Source organism: Saccharomyces kudriavzevii, assembly GCF_947243775.1.
Source record: "Saccharomyces kudriavzevii IFO 1802 strain IFO1802 genome assembly, chromosome: 4".
NCBI classification, from domain to species: Eukaryota; Fungi; Ascomycota; class Saccharomycetes; order Saccharomycetales; family Saccharomycetaceae; genus Saccharomyces; species Saccharomyces kudriavzevii.
This window is the reverse complement of record NC_079275.1, coordinates 867443-880527: the sequence shown is the minus strand read 5'-3', so window position 1 is coordinate 880527 and position 13085 is coordinate 867443. Positions and strand designations below refer to the sequence as shown.

Genomic DNA, 13085 nt, shown 5'->3' with positions numbered 1-13085 from the left:
CGAACAGAAACGTCTTTCAACATGGGAGCTATTCCATCCCTTCGGCCGGGTGATAGCGCGTAAAAGGCGCCGATGATATCCGTTTTGCTTTGACCCAAACAACCATGTTTATCATTATTCAATTGATGCCCTAATGAACATTGAAAAAATGCGTGTGCGCCTGTCAAGGTTTAAGCTGCTCTGAGCCAACTAATAACAATTGCTTATTTGCCTACAAAACAAGGGAAAGTTTTTGTGGGTCTTATTATAGGATAAACATAAGGCAATATTTTCAAATAACCAAGGAGTATCTGTCACTGCTTGTTTAGCGAAATTTCACATACAAAATCAAAAAGAACGGTTTTATCATAAGTCAAATAAAGATTTGTTCCAGAGTTTCTCTCCGAGTTTATCCTAATTCCTTTTACCATAAAAATGTCATCATTTTCTCATAATATGCAGATGCCGCCAGAGGGAAAGTCTTTGACAAACTTACCGTTGAACCTGTTATTCCGAATATTATCACACCTGAAAATGAATGATCTGCAAAGCATAGGGAAGACTTGCACTTTATTGAGAATGCTGGCGAATGAAAACATCGTTTACAGAAATGCTGTTATCGGCTCAAACGGCAACATGTGGTGGACAAAAAATGTTCTTGTTGACGTTTTTGATGTCTTAAACATTAACAGAAAGGCAATGCTAACGCTGAATAATCATAAAATTTCCGTGGTGGCATCATTAAGAAATGTTCAGCAAAAATATAAACTGGGCATGCTAGATCCGGCCAAGAAATCAATAGGTTATAAGACCAATGAAGTCGAAGGTGAAAATGGTGTCTCTGCCAAAAATCCAAATTTACATTCAAGCAAGCGCACAGAAACATCAAAGGAGCGACTTGCTCGTATGGCAATACTGCAAGGAATGAATCAGTTTATTGAACTGAATGATAAGACATTTCTGACACATTCAGCAGACTCTGACGACACATACATAGATGAAAATAATGATGACATACATTGCCTTCATGAGTTGGAAAAGAACACTACCTTTGAGGAAGCCCTGATCAGGAAACCATCCTTCACCCCATCTCCAACATTTTCTAATTATTCTGGAAGTTCTACAAATTCAGTATTTTCTACTTCTTCTCCCAAGCTACTGGACGATGACTGGAATGACAGTACAACTGATTTCACTAAATCGCGAGAGCATGATTACAAAGAAGCAACGCCTTCGTCTACCAAATCATCTGATTCCATCATGAGGCTGAGAAAATCTAGCAAAGTCAAGGACAAAGCAGAATTATTTGAAAAATTGATGTTTAGAGATAGCAGACCATCAAAAACCAAAAAAAAGGATAGTCCAAGAGTGAAGTTATCCAGTTCGTTAAGTATTCATGACGAAGACTTTAGAAAAATTATATGTCCTCCATCTGAAGTTCTACCGAAAGTTAACCAAAGAAGTTTCTCAAGGGGTTACTTAGAGGAAATTGATAGGCATGATCTTGACCATGCCAATGAGCAGGTGAATTCTTCAGCGATAAAAAGAATAAATAGTAGAAAAATAGCGGATTATGAACAACTAATACAAAGAGAAAATAGTCCTGATAGTAAAAAAGTATCAGAGAAAAATGATGAAAACAAACTTCAGAGGAGTAATACCTCTCCAGTAAAAGAAATGTCAAAATCCCACCACAGGAGCAAATTAAAGGCCGTTGTTACTAATGATAGTAAAATTTGCTATCGGAAAATCGATTTGGATAATTCGAATAACTCAAACGCGGATGATCGTGTAATTAAACAACTTGATGCCAATACTAACTCTAATATATAATGGAAAGCGCTTTTGATTCATCTATTTCATTTAACCAACAATCGAAATGCCACGTAAAGATGGGCTATCAAACGTGGGTTGTGTTAGAAAAATTACCCGAGTGCAGTTCTATCCCAGGTACAGATGCGGTCGCGCATACATGCTTATATATATATATATAAAGAGGTTAACGTTTATATTCTAACAAAGAACAATGAATGAATACTTGTGTTCATTTTAAAACATTTCGTTTTTTTTATCATGCTTGCAGGCATTCATCCAGTTTTTTTTTGCTTTGTTCGGAGAGCCTGATTATTAATCCTACTGCGAAATTCAGAATAAAAAAAGGACAGGAATCATCTTTTGTGTCGTTTGCATAAGGAAATGAAATAAAGGTAATTTCAATAAGCCAACACCGAGAAACAGTAGGTTTATACATACAATAGTGATATAGTAAGATAAACAGGAAACGTGAATAGCGAAAGTATTTTCAATGAACGATTACTCTGCCTTGGAACACCATACTCCGAATAGAGATGAGTTAAGACGTCGTAAAGGTTATAAAAAAGGGTTACAATTATCAATTTTACTACTTGGAGAGAAGGGCAGCGGCAAATCGACATTTTTAAACAACTTATGCGGTAAACATATATCGCTCTCAGATGATGATGATGATGAAGTAGCAAAAAATGCAGCCATAAAAAAAGGAAATGCAATTCAAGATACAAATGCTGAGTATAAAACAGCTCATTTGAGTCCTGGGCTAAGAATTGTTACCAAAAGAGTATACTTGAACGATGAGCTAGGAGTGCCAATCACCCTAGATATCATATTATTTCCCGGCTGCGGTGACAATGTCGATAATTCACAAAGCTCGGTTGAAATTAAAAGGTATTTAGATCAACAGTTTGAAAATGTTTTAAAAGAAGAAGTCAGAATAAAGAGAAACACAAGAGACACTGATGGTAGGCCTCATGTTTGTTTATATTTCCTCAAGAGTACTCCGAGGGGAGTCAAGAAATTTGATGTTGAGCTAATGAAGACAATTTGTGATAAAGTTAATTTGATTCCCATCATTCCGAAAGCTGACGGTCTTACGGAAGCCGAATTAGCATTACACAAAGATATTGTGCGTCAAGAAATTTTACAAAATGATATACATGTTTTTGATTTCAAAAGTGATAACTTAGGAGAAACGCTGGCTCTCTATGATATGGATGTGGACAGCAATCCAGGAAAGTCCAAATACTCCCGCGACACGAAAATTAAAGACATATCGCCATTTGCTATCATCTGCAGCAACGCCATCCGCACAACTGCAGAAAATAGTGTTGAGCACATAAGAGAATATGAGTGGGGCAGTTTGATTGTCGAAGATCAAACCACCTCGGATTTTATATACCTGAAGGCAATACTATTAGGGTCCCACCTACAGGAATTGAAAGATGTGACAAACAACGTCTTGTATGAAAATTACAGGGCTGAGATATTAACCGAAAAGAAAATTCATTGCGATATTCCTAATTATAGCTACATGGACGAAGGTTCCCGGGAAAGCATCAGTAATGTTTCCACCAGAAGAAGTAGTTCAAGTAGAACACTGGGGAATCTGGATTTGAACGATGAAAATGCCTACAAAATATACAAAGAAATAGATGAGAAAAATAAAATTATCGAAGACTACCAGAAGAAGATTGATTCACTGGAGAGAATGCTAACTGGTCCTGACAAAAGTAAAGCTTAAGTAAAAAATACAAGCCTCTTGGCATTGAATATTTATATATTTATACAATTAATAGCTTTCTCAAATGCGTCGCCATGGGTGGGGATGCAAGAAAAATTTCTTTAGCCAGCAATATCATCCTCTCGATATGGAAAATTTGTATGCTCTTGTGTCTATTACTTAAGGGCTCTATTTCAGGCCGCTTTTCCGCGCGAGGATTTTCATTTAAACATGCCTATCTGCAACGATGAGCAGTGTGATTCAAAAACAAGATAGAAGAAACAGGGCAGAAAAGGAGCACAGCAAGTAATCTTGGGCATTTTGGAGTATGTCAGGTCAGTTGGTTCAGTGGAAAAGCTCTCCAGATCGGGTTATCCAGAATACCCCAACAAGAACATCTCATTCACCTTCTCATTCACCTTCGATAAAAAGCGATATGAATGAAATGAATGTTTCCTATGATACGCCTGAAATTCAGGCTGCAACCACAAACAGTATCGAAGGAAGCCCCCAGTCAAACCCGAATCCAGTCAAATTTATGAATGCCAACGACATCTTTCAGAAACCACTAAGGTTGCTCGATGAGAGTCCACAACATGATGAAGAGTTGAATATTGAAGTCGGAGATGGTGATCGACCGAATACCAACATATTGCGCAACGAAAGAACTCCTGACCTTGACCGAATTTCAAACTTTTTCAAGAATAATCGGACTCCTGGTAAAGAAAATCTTTTGACTAAGTACGAAAGCTCCGGTTTAGAAGACACACCTTTATCGTCAAGAAGAAAATTGACTTTCCACAATTCAAATAATCTTCTGGAACCACAGATCTCTGAAAGATTAAAATCAAATACTGAATTCTGCTCTTATAAAGAATCGAATGATGGAGAGAACAACACGTCTTTAGAGGTTACGGAAGCAGATGCCACTTTTCTACAAGCGGCTGAACTTTCTGCTGACAATTACAATTGTTTAGCTGAGGAAGCCACAACACGCAAAAAATATAAAGCCGATTCAAGCTTAACCGAGAGCATACAAGATAGAGATGTTCAAAAAACTGAAATTGTGGCATCAGCAGAATCACCTAATTCAATAAGTTCTCTTGGAAAGAACGGAACTTCCAAGGATGGCTGGACCATGAGGAGTATAAGTGAAGCTTTCGAAAATAATGAGGATGAAATAAAGATTTTCGGGGAAGGAGGTGCAATGAGAAGCAATAGCGAATACCACTCAACAAATGATTCAAAAGAAGAAAATAGCCAAATAATACGCGGCAGTGAATTGAAAGCAGAAAACAACGAAATGGGCAAGAATCTCAATGTTTCAAGTCAAAAGAATATGAATAACTCATCTACCAATATTGAAAAACGTGCTACATCCGGTACGCCTTCAAATAATAATGTAGTGCAGGAAACTCCATCCATTGATAGTCGAAGCAATAGAACACCATCCAAAAGATGGGTGTTTCGATATTCAAGGGACGAAACGGAGTTCAATAGCAACAGATCCACGCAAATAGTCAATAATCCAAGAACACAGGAAATGGCCTTGGATAATTTTCCAATCAATACACAATCGCTATCTAAGAGTTACAATATTGATACAAATAATGAATTAGAGACACAGATAATCGTTTCATCGCTTTCGCAGGGCATATCTGCCCAGAAAGGCCCTGACTTTCAATCTACTGGCCAAACAGAAGAAATCAAAACTCAAATAATTAATTCTCCTGAACACGATGCTTTGAATGTGACGTTACAAACCCCAGGAAATATTTCTCGAATCAGCTTCGAGCCTATCTTGGAAGTTCCTGAGACTAGTTCTCCATCCAAAAATGCGCTTTCAAAGCCCTCCAACTCTTCTCCCATTCCAAAGGAAAAAGATACGTTCAATGTGTACGAGAAAGAAATAGAGACAAATAATGTTTTTTCGAATGATATGCAACGTTCCTTGAACGCAGATAGTGGAGATCATGCTATGGTAGATGGTTCCTCAGACTTCTATGAACAAAAGGAAATAGCCGATAGAGTATTTTTACAACTCTCAGGGAAGCAAAAATCTGACCTTGGGAACGATAAAGCAGAATTTTCGTCTCAAAATGAGCTTGATGTGAAAAGAGAAGGTACAATTATGAGCGAGGCCGAACTAACCCAAGAACTACCTGAAGTAGAAGAACAACAAGGTCTTGATACTTCACCAAAAACATTGGCAAAGGAGAAATTAGTCACAACAGAGAGACCAAAGGGTAAGGAAACTTCACTTCAAATTGACGCTGATAATACGAACTGTAATCCAGATGAACAAGACGACGCAGAATTGCCCCCAAAAACCTTCACTGGACAAGAAGCTGGGGAAAAAAACTCACAATTTCAAAAAAAATCCATAAGATTATTCCAGAATGAATCACAGGAAATTGTTCAGAATAGAAGAACGATAAAGCGACGCCAAAAGGACACAATAGAAATCGGCGAAGAGGAGGAGAACAGAAGCACAAAAACATCGCCTTCAAAGCGTTTGAAGAGAAGCACGGATTCTGAACCCACTTCTGTCAAAAGAGAAGGATCCAGCAGCATTAGTTTGCAAGCAGGTATTGAAGAAGGCGATGAAGACTTCAGAAAGAAAACCTATGCGTTTCCTGAAGGTATTAGAGTTGAGGATAGCAGTTTTTTATCGAAAGACGACATTACCAATGGAAATGCGGTATGGTGTCAGTATTCATGGAATTACAAATTTTATCCTGGTATTTTACTAGATATTGACACTAATCAAGATAGTTGTTGGATTTATTTTGAATCAGGAAAATCATTAACCAAAGAGGAGGACATATACTATTTAGATATTCGAATAGGCGATGCCGTCATTTTTGATGGAAATGAGTACATAGTGGTGGGCCTAGAGTGCCGTAGCCATGATCCCAATATTATAAGGTGTATCAGAGGTTATGATACCGTTTATATGAAAAAGAAGAATTTAAGCGGATCTTTGGGGAAAAGGACCCTAATCAAAGCATTGAGCTCCATAAGTCTCGACTTAAACGAATGGACTAAAAGAGCGAAAATCATAATGGAAGATAATGAAAGAACTAAAGGCAACGCATATAGATATTTGAGGCATCCCATCAGGGGAAGGAAATCGATGACTAACGTTCTGTCACCGAAGAAACTAACTGATGATGAAAAGGGAATGAGAAAGCATACTAGGATGCATATTAACGACCAAGAATTGAGGTGCGATAACAAAGAAACTATCAAAAAAAGTATCAAAGATTTATCGTCATCGCTTGGGGGTTCCCCAAGCCAACTTTTCCCTTCGGGAGAAATCAAAAAAGGAAATATATTTGATGGATGCATTTTCGTTTTGACAAGTTTATTTGAGAATAGAGAGGAACTGCACCAGGTCATTGAATCTCAAGGCGGTACTGTGATTGAATCTGGGTTTTCCGTTTTGTTTGATTTTCCTCACCCACCATCTAAATCCCTACTCATTAAAAGTAGTCCGAAGAATATACACGAATTGGACTTGAAGCTAGCTTGGAAACCTCACTGCTTATTTACTGATTATAGGTTTGCTTGCTTAATCACGAAGCGGCATTTAAGAAGCTTAAAATATTTAGAAACTTTGGCGTTGGGATGGCCTACACTACACTGGAAATTTATAAGTGCATGCATTGAGGAGAAAAGAATATTACCACGCTTGATACATCAATACTTATTACCTTCGGGAGAGAGTTTTAGATTATCTTCAGATTCTCAATCAAAGGGAGGAATAATTAAATCTAATAATATTTTCTCATTTTATACCAAATTTTTACAGGGATCTAATTTAAAAGATCAAATGCACAAGGTTAAAAATATGTTAAATGACTATATTATAATTAAATGCGGTAGTTCTGAACTGGACAGTTTTATCAAATTTGCATTTGCCTGTTTGGGCGCAAATAGAATGTTTGAAATTGATTTACCTAGTATTGAGGTAGAAAATACGGAGCCGTTATTAAATATTTTAGGCCCTTTAGTCCTTCAGATAGGATCGACATTATCTGATGAAAATTTAAAATTTCTCATATATGTTAACGAAAGTAACGGGAAATCTCAGATGAGACTTCTCGAAAAATTGAGAAGCCAACTATCTGTAAACTTTGATCACCTCAAATATATATTTCACACAGAATCAAAAGAATGGTTAATCCAAACAATAATCAACGAGAATACCGGTTTTCGCGATACTGTCAGGGACGACGACAGATGCGACACCATTCCTGATGCCGATTACACGGACAGGAATATATAAACTTAATAATTCTATAGAAACGGACACTAATAAAATATTCTAAAACTCCTTTGATTCGATTTTGAGAAAGCTCGGTAAATATAGAATAGCTTGATCTTTAGAATTAAAAGTTTATTATACGTGGTAATCAACAACGTTGGTAAGGTCTTTTTTCTATACATAAATTTAACAATGACTATATATAATCTTAAGTACGCATCAGTGAAATAAACTTATTTTCATGACACTAATTTTCTTCAATTATGGACATAAGATGAACGGGCTAAACATAATACAGGATGCAATATCAAATGGAACAAAATAAAGAGCAATAATGACAGTGGTCCCAATGAAGAAGTCAAAGCTTGGAAGGGATAATAAAGAAATCTCTCGCAACAACTTTTGGTACAGCAAGCGATGAGGAAAGTTCGAATTTTTCAGATGTTATGCGCTTCCTTAAATGGCACATATCCTAACGTTGGATAGGAAGTAGAAAAATTGAACCAAAGACCATTTTCATCAGAGGAAAATGAAATATCAAATTATATATATTGGCAGTGGAACAACCAATCGTCATCTGACCTCCTTCAAGTAATCTTCCAAAGTACGGAAATCACCAGCCATCTTGTCTAACATATGACAGTGAATGTAATTCTCTTTAACATTGGTGAAAAATAACCTTGCGATGGTAACATATTTAAGAGATAACTGATACTTTTCAGCAAAACCTTGTCCCTTTTCACCTTTAGTATGATCGGACAAGTGATGTTCCCCATAACGCAGAAGATTCAAGGTAGAAACAGTTTGATGCGAGTCACTTAGACCACTGACGTTAATTCCTTCTATACCCGAATTTAATGGAAAATGTGGTGGATAAGTCGCGTCTATGACTGACCTCTCCCCAGTATCAAAAGAGAATTCATTTGGGATAGGGTCCTCCATGTTTAAAAAGGAAGTATCATTGAAAGAATTGACCAAGATTTCATTAATGAACATTTCTAATCCCTCAACATTAATCCTCTTAGCCAATTTGGACTTTACAACCGCAAATGCACTACTGTTGCGTTCGTTCATCGATGAATCAGGACCGTTTACGCCGTTTGTATTATTTATAACTTGTTGCATCAATACAACATCTGAAAACCCGGAAAAATCTTGAGGATATAATTTTGACAATTTGGGAAGCAAAGTGGAATTTGCAAGGCTCCTTAATTCGATGAAAATCCTTAATAACTTGAAATTGGGTGTTGCTTCAAAATCCAGCAGGAATTTTATGATTAAGATGAAGCTATAGTAGTAGCCTTGTAAATTGAAAACAGAGAGCGCTTGCTTATTCAGATAGATTCTTGGTTCCTCCAGCAACCCCTGGCGGGCATCACTTGAGCCTTCTTCAATGTATAAAGCTGAAATATTACGAATTGAAAAGTTTAGTGCAACCAAAAATTCACATAATATTTCAACTGAATAATTCTTCAAAAAGTTTAATTTCCTAGAATCTAAGAAGGAATCGTATATCTTTGTGATTTGTCCCTTTCTAACCTTTTCAGTAAAGGAACGGTCTATCTGCTTAATAAATCTCATTGACATTAGGTTATTCTTCAAAATTATAGTGTCATCAATTAAAATTGGAATACTATTACTAGTTGTTCCCACATTATCATTGCTATAAGAAGAAGTATCCAAACTCTTCTCTAATCTTTTCGTATCGATTCTATCTAGGAACACATGAGACTTAGTGCCCTTCCTTAAATCATACTCATAATAAATCATGGAGGATCCTAAGGACTCCGGTATTGAGTGCAAGTGACCATAAGTGAAACTGTAATAGAAATTCCTAAAATCATAAAAGTTTTGCTTTTGCACGGTATGCCTACCAGATATTATCGATTCACTTGACCATTTCGACTCATTATCGGGTATATAAATAGAATCAACATCATTTCCCTTTATGGACAATTCGAACTTGATATGGAAAAAGCATTTCAGGAATTGGCAAAAATCATAAGCCATCAATGTGCATCTGATTTTTGATTCGAAAATGATGTACTGGAGTGAGGAACCAAACGTTAAAGGTTCATTATTGCTATTGATACTCTTTTCGGAATTTGCAGAAATTGTTGGTAAACAGTTTGATCTAATTGTAGAACATAATGCAGACAGTTGTCTTTTCATCAAAGAAGAATCAATCGTTTCCAAGTAATCAGCCACTAGAGCAAACATGAAGCTCAATATTAGGGACTGCATCAACCAAATATTTTGATGATTATCATTCACGGCTGTACTGCGGCATAGCCTTTTAGTCTCTAGAAAAGCATGTAAAACTCTTCTACTCATCTCATACAGTTCGATTGTTTGGGATTTGTAACCAAATTTATGCAGAGAACCGAAAGTAGCCATAAACAAGGGGAGACAGACGATTTTGGAAATTGACAAAATTCGATAGTGTTCATAGTCATAATCCTTATCTGTACCTTGACTTAAACGATCAAACAGTTGAATGTTTTCAATATCATCATACCCATCTTCATTGGTATACCGCTGTAAGTTATCTAAATCCAAGTCGAGTAGGCTTGGATGGATAATGGGAAAGTGGGGGAGAAAATTATTTTTGAAAAGATCCAAATATTCGTTCAACTCAGTTGTAGTTGGCATCAACAATTCTTTAGAGAGCAGGTTTGGATTTGAATCCATGGAATTTCCATTGGCATCGTGATTGAGTTTAGTATAGTATTTTAGCACTTTGACGCACATATTTCTCAATGACTCATTGAATAGCGTGGATTCCGGAGGACGAGATGTTTGCAGGTCATGGTTTATATTGGATACCGGTAATGCCCTTGAAATTCTTGATAAAGTCAAGCAATCTAATCCATAGAAGGTATAATTGCCACTATCCGGATTTTCTTTTCCATTGGAGGTTGACAAAAAATCATTCAGTGATCGTTTAGACTCCTCTCCCTTCATATATTTATCAAAGATAGTTTGAACATCTTTTGTCATGTTACACAGTTTGTCCAAATCATCTTCGCGATGGGAAGGTTGGTCTAATTCGAAAGAAACCATGACATCGTCATTGCTTCCCTCTTTATTCTTATAAACTAACCTATGCGGAGAAATTGGAGAATTGGATAAATTCAGGTGGGAAAGACCAATTTCATTAGAAGTCGCAGTAGCGCTTACACTGTCATCGTGTAAAATATCGAACCCTTTCAAAATTGCAGAGGTTTGCAGTGAGTCAGTGCCTAATGTGTCGTTTCTTAACAAGTCTTGGAAGTCGACGAAGTCAGTATTGTTCGTAGAACCCTTACTGTTGTCTACGGCAGCAGTCCAAGAGGAGGACCTTGAGTCGCTCCATTGATTGATAGCTGATTTCAAACCGGGAACCATCAGTTTATTGTCGGTTGATTCAGAGTTCATTGGAGAGGTTTCATCACTTTCAGAGACTGAAAACAAATGGTCATTGTATGCTTTTATCCAGTATGACGACGACAATAAATCCGCATCGTTGAATGAGGCATTCTTGAGATTCGAGTGAGTGCCGATATACGCAGTAGTGGGTGATCCGGAAGAATACGTATAATTCTTTGCAGCTTCGGGCAATTTATAGTCCAGATTCATGGTGGAGCCAGAGGAATCGGAATGGTTTAATGCCATGTTGAAGTTTGAATCTAGGCTTAAACCTAAATCTACATTTAAATTAAAATCAACAGTAGAGTTAAGTTCAGGGGTCCTCAAATCCAGTGGAACCAATTCAGGCGTGGAAAATTTGACGCGATCTTTTGGGTGTTGTTCCACCTCGGATTGGTCAGGCAAGGCATAGCTTGAGGCAGACTGAGCACTAAATGAAGCTCTGCGGGTGAGTTTTTTCAAGTACTTACGTTTCGCAATAGCGCTGGGGCTTGTCTTTCTTGTTGCATTGGTGGTGGTGGCGGTGGTGGCGCGGTTCGAAAAATTGCCATCATCTGGAGTCCCATAATTAGGAGTTTGGAATTTAACTGAAGAGGCAGAATTTTTACGAGTCTTGGTTATAGTTCTAGATGATCTTCTGCCTTGTGAAATTGTTTCACCTAAATTGCCGCTATGAATCTTTTGGGCATGTCTGATCAATAAATCCCTTCTGGTAAAGCACCTGTTACATAGACCACAAGGATAAGGTTTTTCATTTGTATGAGATCTGTGGTGTCTTTTCAAGTGCTCCTGCCTTGCGAAGGCTCTTGTACAAACTTCGCAGACAAAAGATCTTAGTTTCCCACTGGGGGTCCTACCGTTCAGTCTTAGATTTTCGGGCAATTTGTCCAGTTGTTTGTTGATTTTGGAGTTCATATTATTATTTGTCGTGATGATCTTTCCATCCGGGGTCCTTTGTATCACGGAGAAAGTGTTTGAATTTTCTCTTGAAGCTGATGATGACATTAATAAAATTGGCGAATCATCCGTTCCAATTTCTGTTTCTTGTTTGATATCACTGAAGTCGCCGGCAAAACACGAGTTCAGGTCAACAACCTGAAAGCCTGAACAGGCATTAGGTTTTTCTATGATTGCCATAACTAGAGTATACAAGTTTTTTTATAGGTTTTTTTTTTTGACACAGAATTTTTATAGTAAAAAATGAGGAATATTAGCGGAAAAGCAGGTTATATTGGGCTATTGAAAAACTTTAGAACAAAGGGGGGGGACGGGGTCTGGGAAAAGTAGCGAAACGGTTGATATATTTATGAAACTCAACGCTATATTTCTAACAAACCGGAGGAAGGGAGCAAATCAAACAGGATAACAAACGATGAACTTTTGTTATGGTACTTTTTCCTTTCTTTCAAAAACGAAAAAAAAAACCAGCGTTTCTAAAAGAGTCGAGCAAATGTTGGAATGAGGAGGTATGAGGGTGATAAAGAGACTGTTCAGATTAACAATGAATAGCCGTTGTTTTTAAATGATCTTCCAACTACAAGTCCAGGTAAAAATACGTCAAGTAGAACACAATAAACAACGACAACCAGTGGCGGAGACGATGTTCGTCTTTCTTAAGCCGTTGGTTGTTCTTCGACCAACTGTGGCAAAATGGAATGTGAAAGAAAAACATAAAACACTACCAAATCAAAAGAAGAAGGAGGGAAAAACGGTTTATCTAGTTGGCGATGGGTTAACCACCGACGTGCTCCCTTGCTTAGGCCGCCGACGGATAGATGGTACGCTACTGCTCTGAACTCGGGCAAAGCCGATAGACATGCCATTGCTCTGCACAGCATTGCAGAGCACGTTCCCGCATGATGCTATTCGACAAGGATCCGCAATTCTGGTAGT

The 13085-nt window shown here is 37.5% G+C and overlaps 4 protein-coding genes across 4 annotated transcripts; 3 read left to right on the top strand and 1 right to left on the bottom strand.

Moving 5' to 3' along the window:
- Nucleotides 1-414: 414 nt before the first annotated feature.
- On the top strand, nt 415-1812 carry MFB1 (Mfb1p; the record flags this gene model as incomplete). Its single annotated transcript, XM_056226996.1, has 1 exon — nt 415-1812. The coding sequence occupies one exon, from the start codon at nt 415-417 to the stop codon at nt 1810-1812; it is 1398 nt and encodes a 465-aa protein (XP_056086861.1).
- A 472-nt stretch (nt 1813-2284) lies between these two features.
- On the top strand, nt 2285-3535 carry SPR28 (septin SPR28; the record flags this gene model as incomplete). The annotated part of the gene is made up of 1 exon (XM_056226995.1): nt 2285-3535. The coding sequence occupies one exon, from the start codon at nt 2285-2287 to the stop codon at nt 3533-3535; it is 1251 nt and encodes a 416-aa protein (XP_056086860.1).
- A 307-nt stretch (nt 3536-3842) lies between these two features.
- Nucleotides 3843-7805, top strand: RAD9 (chromatin-binding protein RAD9; the record flags this gene model as incomplete). Its single annotated transcript, XM_056226994.1, has 1 exon — nt 3843-7805. One exon carries the CDS (start codon nt 3843-3845, stop codon nt 7803-7805), a length of 3963 nt encoding a protein of 1320 aa, XP_056086859.1.
- A 552-nt stretch (nt 7806-8357) lies between these two features.
- ADR1 (DNA-binding transcription factor ADR1) lies at nt 8358-12329 on the bottom strand (the record flags this gene model as incomplete). Its single annotated transcript, XM_056226992.1, has 1 exon — nt 8358-12329. One exon carries the CDS (start codon nt 12327-12329, stop codon nt 8358-8360), a length of 3972 nt encoding a protein of 1323 aa, XP_056086858.1.
- Between the last annotated feature and the right edge of the window lie 756 nt (nt 12330-13085).